The sequence below is a fragment of the Mus caroli genome, unplaced genomic scaffold (assembly GCF_978045245.1).
Source record: "Mus caroli unplaced genomic scaffold, Mus_caroli_1 scaffold_2, whole genome shotgun sequence".
NCBI classification, from domain to species: domain Eukaryota; kingdom Metazoa; phylum Chordata; class Mammalia; order Rodentia; family Muridae; genus Mus; species Mus caroli.
In genome coordinates, this window is record NW_028227257.1 from 119358 (window position 1) to 131627 (window position 12270).

Here is a 12270-nt window from a genome sequence, read left to right on the forward strand (position 1 = left end):
ACTCTAGAAATATACTCTAACAGACTTAATAACTTCAAACAAACAACAGGGGAAAAAAACCCATGTCCACCAACAAATACTTTTGATTCTATAGTTCTTGTAAATAGGATACATATTTGGGATAAACACACCTGGAAAAGTTTGTACTAGCAAAAGATGTTATTATGCTTTTGCTGACTTTATGTCCCCAATAATTACTGCTTCCTTAACAAAGCAATACTACTGTAAGTGTATAGTTTTATTTTTTTCTGGTAATTATGCTGCAATTTTAAAATCGCCCTCAGAAGTGATATTGTGAGTAAGTAAGGAACCACCGTTATTTCCAGAAAGATTCAGACGAGTGGAAAACTGATTTTTGGCCCCTTCCCAGCAATGCCAGCACAGCTTCCAAGCAAGTGCATGTGCTTGAAGATGCTTGAGAATGGCCAGCAGAGTCTGCTAGTGTTCAGAAAAAACTCATCCCAGAGGCTACTAACCCTAAGAACTGTAACCCTAACAAGTTAGAAACTTGTCTTTGCTATCTGTGGAGCAGACAAGATCAGCTGGGAGATCTCTGGGTCTCCCAGTGCACTGGGTACATTTCCATCTTGCATTCATTTCTGAGGCTAACCACAAAGAAGTGCAGTGAATGACAAGAAAAGGCATGGATGATTATTCTAGAACATTTCCAGGAGTTACTTTTGTCAGTATAATTGCCCTTAAAATGTGCTGGTAATGTCAAGAAAATACCATTTCCAGTAAGATGGTCCCCAGGAAACCAAGAAGCTTCCTGCCATGGTACCACCCTATCCTGTTGGACTCTCCTTAAAGGTGATTCTGGAAGTGGACACCCCAGGGCAGACCACATCAGTGAATCGATTCTTAAACCTCTGGACATACACACCCATAACAGACCCATGACTTTCTTAAGAAACACATAAAGGCTCAAAGTGAACATGGGTAAAATGCAGGCCCTAATGATACCACAACTGGTCCACTGGAGCAGCTGAAGAGAGAGAGAGGATTCAGGCTGACACCCTGTCCCTCCTAGCTCCCAAGAGAATCCCTCCCCCACTGTCCCTCTCAGGAGCAATGTGAGAGGAGAGACATTAAACAATTCTCCCCAACTTACATTGGAAGGCTTTGGGTGAGGTTTCGCTGGTCTGAATCTTTGGGGCAAGCATACGTTTGCCAAAAACCTGAGCATCAAAACTTGCGTAGTCAAAGGTGACTTTGGAGAACTTTTCCAGCTCCTTGGCCAAGTTGGCCCTGGGCGTGGCGGGAGCCACATTGGGTCGGTAGCTCCCATAAGGCGGAACCTCAAGCTGCTTCACAAAACACATGGGCCTGGGGTATGAGACAGAGATGCAGAGTCTGTAAGGTTGGGACTCAAAGACCCCATGCTACCTCTTCCCCAACCCTCCAATGGCCCAAGCCAGGTCTTCATGCATCTAGGTGATAAGGAAAACCCAGGGAGATACACACAACCCTGCCCCTAATGTTTGCTCAAAATTCTGCCTCCTAGAATTAAGGGACCCTCGGATAGACCCATTATCAGTTGCCTATAAGGAGGAAACAATAGAACTTGAAAGAAATAATAATGTGTTCTTATGCCAGTATTATGCTCAAGTAGCAAGCCTGAACTTCCTCCAAAATGTAAGAGAGCAAGTTCCACGAGCTCAGCTACACAACAATGAGTTTCTGAACAGGAAGCTCAGAAGTGGAGGGGAAATGGAAGAAAGAAGGAGCTCCAGCAAATGCCCCAGCTCTCCTTATTTTGATCTGTAATGAGCAATGGCTCCAGTGATCAGCGGTTCTTGGAAATGATGGTGAGGATACCTGAGAAACTTGAATGTGGCTGAGGAGAGAACCAGAAGGCTGGTACTGTAAGACCATCCTTAAGGTCCTGTGAAGATCACATAACAGCAGTGATAAGATGGGCTCTATGGTGGAATGAAGTCCTAGGCTGGGCACTATGCTCAGCAACTCCTGGGGAAGCTACAAGAGCAAGACCATCTGATACCCTCAAGGAGACATTTAACTTGACCTCTACATTGGTGTCACTTATTGGTGAAAGGATCAACAAGCAACTGACAAGAAGCTGGAAGGAAGAACAAATAAGATGGACAACTATGCTACCTGGGACCCACAAAGTCAAAGGTGTCCATGAATGGAACACAAGTACTCCACAGAACAGGAAAATAAGTTCCTATACCCCTAAGCTGTGTTTTGTGGTAACACACCTATTGAGAGTCCCTTTGGAGTTGGCCAGGAAATGACCAGGGTAAAGCACTTCCAAGGAAAGTAGCCAAGAAGGAAGATGGTTATCAGGGGTCCTATAAAGAGGCAATAGTGCCATGTCAGCCAGTGGTTGGCTTTGCTGAGTACATGGTCTTGTCTCCCACACTGCATATGAGAAGAGAAACATGGAACAGGAGTCTAAGAACCAGGGAGAAGGAGTTGTGAGTTCTATATTCTCAGGAAAATGAAGAACTGTGTATAATGAGTGAAGATCAAAAGTGACATTATATTCTCAGTCAGTGACTTGAATGAACCTCCAACCCAGAAGGGGACTATAGTTCACTTCAAATAAATCTTTTAAGGCAGGCCATCTAGGAACATGAGCCCAAACTTCTGGCCTTATTTATAACACTCACTTTCCAAGGTTACCTGTATGGAGAGGCACTAGGCAAATTTGTCCTGGTTGTTCTGTCAGAAGGACCCTCAATGATAGCATGCACGCACATGCATTAGAACACATTTGTAAGCTTATCTATATGGGTGTACATATATAAAGAGCATGCAGACATGCATATCCCTACAGGTACCTATGCCTGCTGTTGTCTCTAATGCTTAGTACCCACAGGAGGCAGCACTCAGAGGAGCAAGTCCTCTGCCCTTCTTTCCTCTGCTTCCTTTCCTCTGCCCCACATCCATCCTGATGTGGGAGACATAAGGACAACTAGGTGCTCCCTGTATAGTGAGGTCCTCAACTAGTATAGTCTGCTATCTCTACACACTAAGACTGAATAATTTTCCTGAATGTATCAGATGTCTTAGGAGAAAGAAGGGCAGAACACACTGTGGCTAAGGATAGGCAGCTGTTTGCACCTTGGATGAGGCACTTTGAGTGTAAGTGTCTTGTGTGCCAAGAAGCATATGCATACCACACAGCCATAACACTGAAGTTCCTGAAGATATTTGGAAAGTACTTCTAATCTCACCTACCTGAGGATCCGATCTGAATTGGAGTTATTTTTGGGAGGATCTCCTGTCTGCAATTGCTGCTTCTCATGAGATTTGGCTAATTTTTCAGCAGCAGCAATGGGACATCCAGATAAACTAGAGGAAAGAAAAGGAGAGACATCTGAGCCTTTTCTCCAAGGTATGTTTGTCCCAGGTTGCCAAATATGTGGTCCTGGGAGAAACACCATTTCAGATACAAGAGTTCTAGGTGTAGAAAGCCCAGGGTCAGTAACACACCTGTCATCCCCACAAGACAGATTGTTCCTCCATCTCTGTCCTCAACCACAGAGAACAAACTTCTTAGGCCAATTCTGTTTGGGATAATTCACAGAAAATGAAATATACTCTAAAGCTCTATAAACTGTGAACAAAGGATTCTTCTACAAGGATAGCTGTCAGAATCAGCCTTCTTCTCCCTCTTCTCCCATCTCTCCCCTTTCAAATGCCCAGGCTGGATAACTCAGGCAAACCAAAGGCTATGTTCAGACCACAACTTGGGTACTGCCTTTGGAGTATACTAGCCCTCCTCAGGATCTACTATGAGCTCAGCTACCAGCTCCTGGGGCAGCAAAGACCTCTGCCTGGTCTACAAAGTGAGTTCCAGGACAGCCAGGGCTATACAGAGAAACCCTGTCTCAAAAAACCAAAAACCAAAAACCAAACCAAAAAAAAAAAAAAAAAAAAAGACTGTCCTCCACCTTATACCACAAAACTCTAAACTTTAATCTTTGGGATAACCCTTCATGAAGCTACTCACTCTCTGGAGGGATTCTATCCTTGTGGGGACAGCCAGACAGGCTGCGGTGATGAGGGTACAATCCAGTAACATGGCCAGTGCCATCACAGCAATCAATAGGGAATCCAACCTCTTTTCTAACAAACTGACCTCTAAAGCCTAGGTATTCTTTCCAAAGCACATAACTACCACGGCCCAGACAGACCCTGTCAAGCTTATAACTCTCTTGGTGGGGTATGGTCCCTTCTTGGATAAGATGAGCCAACAAATAAATCTGTCCAGTAGCCTGGAATCCCCATGTCCATTTGATCTCATCACCCACTCAGAGTAACTCTAGACATTCCTATCCACATCCAGGTTTTTCCTTCCACCTGTGAGCAAGAGCTACTATGCAGAGGTTTTCTGAAAACACAAACTCTCTACTTTCTCTCATCACAGCAGTATCAGATTTCTCACACGATCACCTCAGTTCACAGAGTACTTGCAGAAACACCAGAGAATGGCCAACCCTTCAGCTGACACCTGCCAAAGCAGGGAGCTATATGTCTGTCCAGAACCTATTCCAGATAAAGGCTCAAGGCCCAGGCAGGGACATATACTACAGGCCCAGCCCTAATTTCCTACCATGCCCCAGCTTAATTCACTACCTTCTGTGAGTATTTCGGTTGCTGTTCACATGGCCTTGGCCCGTGCAGCCAGGAGTAGGGCACTTCAGTACATTTTCATGCATGGCCAAGACTGTAAGAGAAGCAGAGAGAACAAGTAATGAGAGCAGGCATGGCTACAATGGAGAACGGCCCAAGGAAGGTCGGGAGTCCTATACAAAGGCTGCAGCTGTGTAAGCAGAGTGCATGGCACTCAGAGCCTAATGAACTCAGTCAAGCACGTCCACTTGGACCCTGCCTCCCACAGAAGAAACTAGACTGTCTCTGAGCTTCATTTTCATAATTTCTGCCTCTAGTCTAAGAATGATAACAGACATCCAATCCTAAGCTTTTCAAACAAAGAGGCAACTCTGTCACGGCCTCCACCTGTCCAGCTCAGTGAATACAGACTTCCATTCCCACAGTTTGTATTTGACTTAGGCTGGTATGTATAGGTGGACACTTCAAAAGACTGTCCTCTGTCTGGTCTACAAAGTGAGTTCCAGGACAGCCAGGGCTATACAGAGAAACCCTGTCTCAAAAAACCAAAAACCAAAAACCAAACCAAAAAAAAAAAAAAAAAAGACTGTCCCCCACCTTATACCACAAAACTCTGAACTTTAATCTTTGGGATAACCCTTCATGAAGCTACTCACTCTCTGGAGGGATTCTATCCTTGTGGGGACAGCCAGACAGGCTGCGGTGATGAGGGTACAATCCAGTAACATGGCCAGTGCCATCACAGCCAGGTGTCGGACACTTGATTTCACGCTTCTCCACCCTGGAAGGATCTAAATAAAACACATAGGACATATTATGCAAAGCTAGGAGACTGGGAAGAGAAAGGTAGGAAGAACAGTTCCTGTCTCCACTTTTACTGATCCAAGAAAGGCAGAAGCTGAAAGTAAAGCAACTCCAGAAAAGCTGCTCCAAAGCCCAGGGAATGTCCTTTCCACCCCATATAGCAGGATGGACAGTAGCTGGAGTGTAGGCACTGTGTAAGCCTTGCAGGTAAAGAATCTATCAATACCCTTGAGAAAAGGTGTCCTTGAGACTTGATAAAATGAGGGAGACACAGATTATATGACTTATCTAAATCTATATCCTTAATAAATACCTGAGCAGAAAATTAAACTCCAAATTTCAGTTGCCACCCTCACCTCTATAAGTACATGTTGACTACTAAGTGTGGCGATCAGAAGAAAATGGGGGTCCTCATGATGTCTCAGAGAAACTTCTTTTTGATAGGCCATGCAAGAGCCAAGCTCAGAAATTCAGCAGAGGGAAGAAGGCCTGCTCAGTCTCTCCAAGTTCAAATGTATAGGGAGTCAGATTTCTACCAATCCAGGCAAGTGGTGATATTCTAAGGGACTCAAATCTGTACCAAATACCTGCTTGAGCCCCCAAAGTCTTACTGTTTGTCCCTCCACATGTCAAAATGTGTGTTCTTATAGCCTTAAGATACTGTCTAGTATCCTGTACTTCTAACCCTGAATTGTACCTGGCCCCTAACATTTATCCAAAGGTGAAAGTTCTTCAAATACCTAGGCTTGTTGATATCAAGCATTCAGTGTCCCATCAAAATCTTCAAACCCAAAGTCTGACAAACTCAAGCTCCTGTACCTATTCTAAATCTGTCTCACCTTCAATGAGGGTGTGTACCCTCAAATGGTTACCCTAGTCTGACTTAACCTTAAGGGTATCACCTCAAGAGCCACCCTCCATGTCTTCACCCAGAAAACATGTTCCCAATCAATCTGTCCTCTGATCTTACTTCATAGTCATGAGTATTCTCAAAAAGTGTGTCCTCATGTCTCACCAAACTTCTGCTGAATTCTTACTCCTATAATTTTCTTATGTCTTCCCATGACCCACATGTACCTCCCAGGACTCCCCACATACATATTCCCTACCTTCTTAGTTCCTGACTCCAGTGTCCAAGCTCTCTCTCTCTCTCTCTCTCTCTCTCTCTCTCTCTCTCTCTCTCTCTCTCTCTCACACACACACACACACACACACACACACACACACACATCTTTACTTTTTCCTCCCTAGCACCATCCAACCCTTTCTGGAAACAGGCTGAAAAAGGGCCCAGAGTTCAACCCAGAGAAGAAAGTTTTGCCTGGGACAGGGAAAGAGAAGACTGAAGTCAGGATAGCTCCCTGATCTTAGAGTAGAGGTATCAGGCCTAGGGAAACCCAGGGCAATTCAAAGCTGGCCTATCTAAGGACTGGCCTTCTTGCATTGTGGGGATGACTCTCCTGGGAAGACGCTCTGTGCACCTGCTCTGAGGCAAGGAGACACTTGAGAAGAGCAAATTGCAAGCATCACATGGCCAGCCTGCTCTACAAATTTGGTGTCCGTGCTATAGCTATGGCCATAACATTTGCTCAAAGTCCATCCTTAGATCTGATTTCAGTACAGAAGTGGATGCTCACAGTCATCTATTGGATGGAACACAGGGCCCCCCCCCAATGGAGAAGCTAGAGAAAGTACCCAAGGAGCTGAAGTGGTCTGCAATCCGATAGGTGGAACAACAATATGAACTAACCAGTACCCCCAGAGCTCGTGTCTCTAGCTGCATATGTAGCAGAGGATGACCTAGTCGGCCATCACTGGGAAGAGAGGCCCCTTGGTCTTGCAAACTTTATATGCCCCAGTACAGGGGAATGCGAAGGCCAAGAAGTGGGAGTGAGTGTGTAGGGGAGCAGGGTGGGGGAAGGGTATAGGGAACTTTTGGGATAGCATTTGAAATGTATATAAAGAAAATATCTAATAATAAAAAAAAAGTTCACACCTACTAACAGTAACACTCCCTGGTCACCAAACATTTAAATCTATGAGTCTCTGGGGTTATTTTCATTCAAACTAACTGAATTTTTAATTTTGAAGAGACCTTGTAACTTGCATTGTGTCTCATATCACATTTGCTCTGAGAATAACTAAAGGCTATATATTTAAAGCTTTCATCTGCTTATATAATCCATGTTCTTGATGTGTTCTCTCTCTCTCTCTCTCTTTCTCTCTTGCTTTTGTTTCCTCCTTAACTGATTTCTCCAGGCATTTGTTGAGTTTTAGTTGTTTGTTCATTAAAGCTCTCATTGAGTATAAAAAAAAAAAAAAAAAAAAGATCTGACTTCAGTGTCCAGCCTCTCTCGTATATCAATCCAGACCAAATCCCTTACACTAGCCCAGCCTTCTTGTCCTCTTCTAGACATAAGCTACTCAGTGAAGCTAGCTGATTCTGCCCTTAAATCCAGAGGAGCAAGAGAGAGATGACTCAAGTCAGCTTGGAGGTCACAACTCTATGGAAAAGTGCTGAGGATGATTAAATATGGCCTTAAAAACAGTTTTCAAGGGTTGAAGTCATCAAATGTCAGGCTCTGTCACTGGACAATCTCTGCTACAGGTTTAGGCCAGGGTGACAGGATTATGACCAAGTGGCATAGTAACTGAGTTATCTGCCCTCCTGCTTTCCTTCCTCTCCCCTACCTAGCCTCCTCTCACATATCTCAGCTCCATGTGTCTCTACAGATCACAATACATAAAACAGTATGAGTCCATGTCCTCAATTTTTGACCCAAGTTCTGAGATTATTATCCTCAAGTGCTTTTCAGTTTTCTTCCCATTCCAGTCTATAAGGGGTTATAAGCTATGAGCTATGTTTCTCCCCAGCCTTTATCTGCACTCTCAGTAGAGCTGATGTCCCTACTAATGGGTGATCAGAGCAGGCCACTTTAGCCTACCTTTGCTGTAGCAGCTCTTCCTCACCACGTCCAGGGGCTTTGCCATTTTCCCTGGCTCTCCTGGGCCCAGATGGCCCTGCTCAGCAGGTGGACAGCCAGACTCACAGACCGCTCGCACCTGCTCAGCCTTCAGGGCAATGGCCTGTTCCAGAAGGCCTAAATTCCCACGGGTCATCATGTCATACATTTCTGATTCATCTGTGACTGCTGACTTCTGGGAGTGTGAATCCTCATCCTTGTCATCATCAGAGCGAACCTCCACGATGACTGAGTACTCAGGTTTAGGACTGGATAGCTCTGGGCCTCGGAACTCAGGAGACACCTTCTGGACAGAGGTATGGGAGGTGTCTTCCCCAAAGATAACATTTGGAGCTGCTTCCTCCTCCTCCTCCTCCTCTTCATCTTCATCTTCCTCCTCTTCCTCTTCCTCCTCCTCTTCTTCCTCTTCCTCTTCTCCTTCCTCTCCCTCCTCCTCTTCCTCTTCTTCCTCTTCTTCCTCCTCCTCGCCCTCCTCCTCATGACCTAGGACTCCTTTCTGCTTACTTGACTCTTCACTAACCATATCCTTCAGAGACTGGGGGCATGGCTCCTGGGAACGTTCACTTGTGACTTCAATGACCTCCTCCACATCTTCTGGCTGTATAAAGAGGTCCTTTTCACCTTCGTCACTGTTGACCCCCATTGCAGCCTCATCCTGAAGCTGATGAACAACAGTGGGGCCCAACTTAGCTACTGAGACTGAATCCTCCTTCACAAGGGTCTCTTCAGCAATTTGGCCCAGATTTAGGAGGGAAGTTGCAATGATCCCCTGGTAGCTACTGTAGCTGCTCTTGGAGAAGCCAGAAGGGCTGCTTGTGGGGTTGGAGCCAAAATGGGGCTTGATGAGGCTTTTTCCTGCATAAAACAAGAAACACCATGGGGCCTTGAAGAGAGCATGGAGGAATGTTTCCAGGTCTCTGCTCCCAACAGTAGCCAACCCTCCATCTATCCCCACCTGCCCACTCTCAGCACTGTAGCCTAGAAAACATGGAAATGAAGTGTAAGCCATCCCATCAGCCTTCTGCCTAGATTAAAAAACCAAGAAGGAATCAATTTTAGCTAGATTACTTTGATATTTTCCAGTTCTTATTCCTATTCCATCATTTATTTTCTCAAAGCAGATAGATCTGCATTTTATACAATGGAACTTAAAGAAAAAAATCAGATGAAAAGTCATTTTATAATTGAAAATCACTTATATTTTGACAGAACACAAATTTAAAACTTCTAAACATAGTAACAGATCTTACTACATGCTCATCCTGTAGAACTCATGAACTAGTGTTCTTAGCAACAGTAGGAGCTAGCCCTACCATATAATATCCCAAGAGGCAGGTAAGTCGTAGATTTTTTTCTACATAGAACACAAACTTGCTTTATTCCATGGACCATGTATTCCCTTTAGTCCCAAGAAAGAAATCAGTGAGGGCTCAACATAGATTGCTTCAAAAATATGGTAAAACTCTACCTCAACCATTTAAAGTCAGCTGATCCCAGAAAGTTGGGAAGTCAGCAGACTCTCAAATGCCTTCTTTCCTCTCTTGGCTTCTATGAGCAGCCCACCTTCAGAGTCCTGATTCATCCTGAAGTGAGGTATTTCATCAGTACCTGCCCTTGGTGTCTGAGAACAAAGTAGATCCAGCCCAGTCAACTCTCATGGGCTCTGTCTAAGAGCGTCCCACGGACAGAGGCACAACAGGCATTATTTGTCTTTATTTCTCACACACATGGAGCCTTGACTCAGAATCAAACTTTTGAGAGTGCATGGGAGTGAGTGCAAGATGCATGTCCAGATCCATTCACACACACTATAGTAACCCCCCCCCCAATCCTGGGCAGACCCCTTTTCCAGGAAGCTGCACATGTCAGGACAAGACATTCCTTGTTCTCAAGACAGCTTTCTGCACTGAACCGAGCTCCCCCATCCCCCTCACAGGCTGCAATTCTCCAGGGCTACACTAAGCAGCCTTTATTCAAAGGAGAAAGAGCAAAATAGTACCTTCAGCTGTCTGTGGGTGATGAATCTCCTCCTGTCCTGACATCTCAGCCTCAGCCTCCTCCAGGGGTCCTTCTGATTCATCTGAAACAGAGGCGTCCTTCACTTCAGCATCCTCACTGCCATCACTGTCCATGCGGTAACCCTCATCCAGAGCCAGCCTCAGAGGGTGTGACTTCCTCTTGGATACCAGGTGCTCAGTCTCAGCATCCTCCAGTTTTCTCTTCTTGGCCAGAGGGCAACTCTGTAAGCTGAAAGGGAAGATAGATGGTGCCAAGAGCCAGGCCAGTTCCCTGAGAAACCCAGGAGGCCATTCTAAGAGTCTCTCCTTCTGTAGCCATTCTCAGATGTAAGCTTCAAGTGCTAACATCTAATTACATACATCTAAAAATTTCTGATTGTATTTTAAATTGCATTACAGTGAGCCAAGTCTACATATAGAATGAGGATTCAGGCCCCACTGGCCTAGATTGCTACTCTCTAAGTGGCTCCTTAGACCAAACCACCATCCCATATTACCCCAAGCTTATCTCAGCCTACTTCCTCCCTTACTGGCCCTTTTCTTCTCCTCCCTCAGATCTCCACACCTATACCCACCCAAGAATGGGACACTACAATCCCCTGGAAAACCTAACTGACCACAGGGAATGACTATGCTGATAGTTGTAGCTCTCATATGTACGAGGTCTACTTAAAGCTATACCATACCAAAATAAATAAATTAATTAATTAAATTTAAAAATTGTTTTAAAAAGCTATGCCATACAAATATACCTAAGACCCAAAATAGTCCTTCTGGAAAAGCAAAGGTGCCAAGAACATGTAATCTACCACCTCTTGTGGCACATTCATGGCCAGGCTCACCTTAGTGAAGGCACCAGGCACCACAGGAACACAGACCAGTGGGAAGACACTAGGCCTTAGAAGGGTTAGGTCGGCTTGGCCTCAGCAGTCATAGTCAAACAGAAAGGTTTTAATCCATAAAAGAAAACATATCTGAGAAGAGAACCCCAAACCTCCTTCCTGGGAGTCTTTAAGAGTATTGGCAGGCCTCATACCTTCGATGTCTGGAGTACTTGCCCCGCACATGTCCTGAACCAGTACATCCTGGGGTAGGACAACTGGAGGAAAAAGCAGGAGAGAACACCTTAGGCATCAGAACCTGGGTCACACCCTAAAGAGCAAAAGAGGGTCTCCAAATGGTTCATCTTAAGATGGACTCTGTCAGTTTGCTAAAAAGTCATGAAATAATCCAGCCCATTTAAACAAATGAATAGCTAGTTACAACTTTATGAATGTGTTTAATTGGAGATCTGTACAAGGTTAAGGCATTTACTGGGTAGGTTCATTTTTCCACAGCAGACATTCCACCAGATTTCAGGGGGCTTGAGATGCAAGTACTGTCTCTAAGGGGGTCTCATGGCCTGTCTGACCCAAGTCCAGAGCACAGAGTTTGAATTTCTTCATGTTCATCACTCGTACTGTGATGCTTCAGCCTCCAGGGCTATAGTATGTCCTACCTTTCTACCAAGTATGGAAGGAGTCTGTGCAGACCAAGCCAAAACCACAGCTTGTAGGAGAGACCCTGTTCTAGTACCCAGAGCCTGGTGTTGTTCTCTGCTTCCACAGAGAAAAGAAAGCCAGCGGAGGCAATGTGCTGAGAGATTCCCATCCTGCCTGGTACAAAACTGGTTGGATGCACTGAGAAGGTCAACCCCTGCCCCATTCCAAGATGGAAAGTACAAGAAGATGAAAGTGAGACCCTCCGAAGTTCCTCACCTTCAGCCATCCACATTACCAAACCGGTAAAAACTTCCAAACACAAGCACTAACACTGACCACTCGGCCCAGCCAAGAGGCTCATAGGATTACTCAGATTAG

At 45.1% G+C, this 12270-nt stretch overlaps 1 protein-coding gene across 3 annotated transcripts in view; it reads right to left on the reverse strand.

Annotated features, from left to right (window-relative positions):
- Myt1 (myelin transcription factor 1) overlaps positions 1 to 12270 on the reverse strand; it is a 59966-nt gene that overhangs the window by 21817 nt on the left and 25879 nt on the right. For all 3 annotated transcript variants that reach the window (XM_029474729.2, XM_021186542.3, XM_085831339.1), the window contains exons 5-11: positions 11448 to 11510; positions 10393 to 10640; positions 8355 to 9248; positions 5262 to 5396; positions 4609 to 4699; positions 3208 to 3321; positions 1112 to 1326 (exon numbers count right to left, since the gene is read on the reverse strand). In XM_029474729.2, coding sequence (XP_029330589.1) covers positions 1112 to 1326; positions 3208 to 3321; positions 4609 to 4699; positions 5262 to 5396; positions 8355 to 9248; positions 10393 to 10640; positions 11448 to 11510 — 1760 coding nt within the window. The remainder of the gene's footprint in view (positions 1 to 1111; positions 1327 to 3207; positions 3322 to 4608; positions 4700 to 5261; positions 5397 to 8354; positions 9249 to 10392; positions 10641 to 11447; positions 11511 to 12270) is intronic.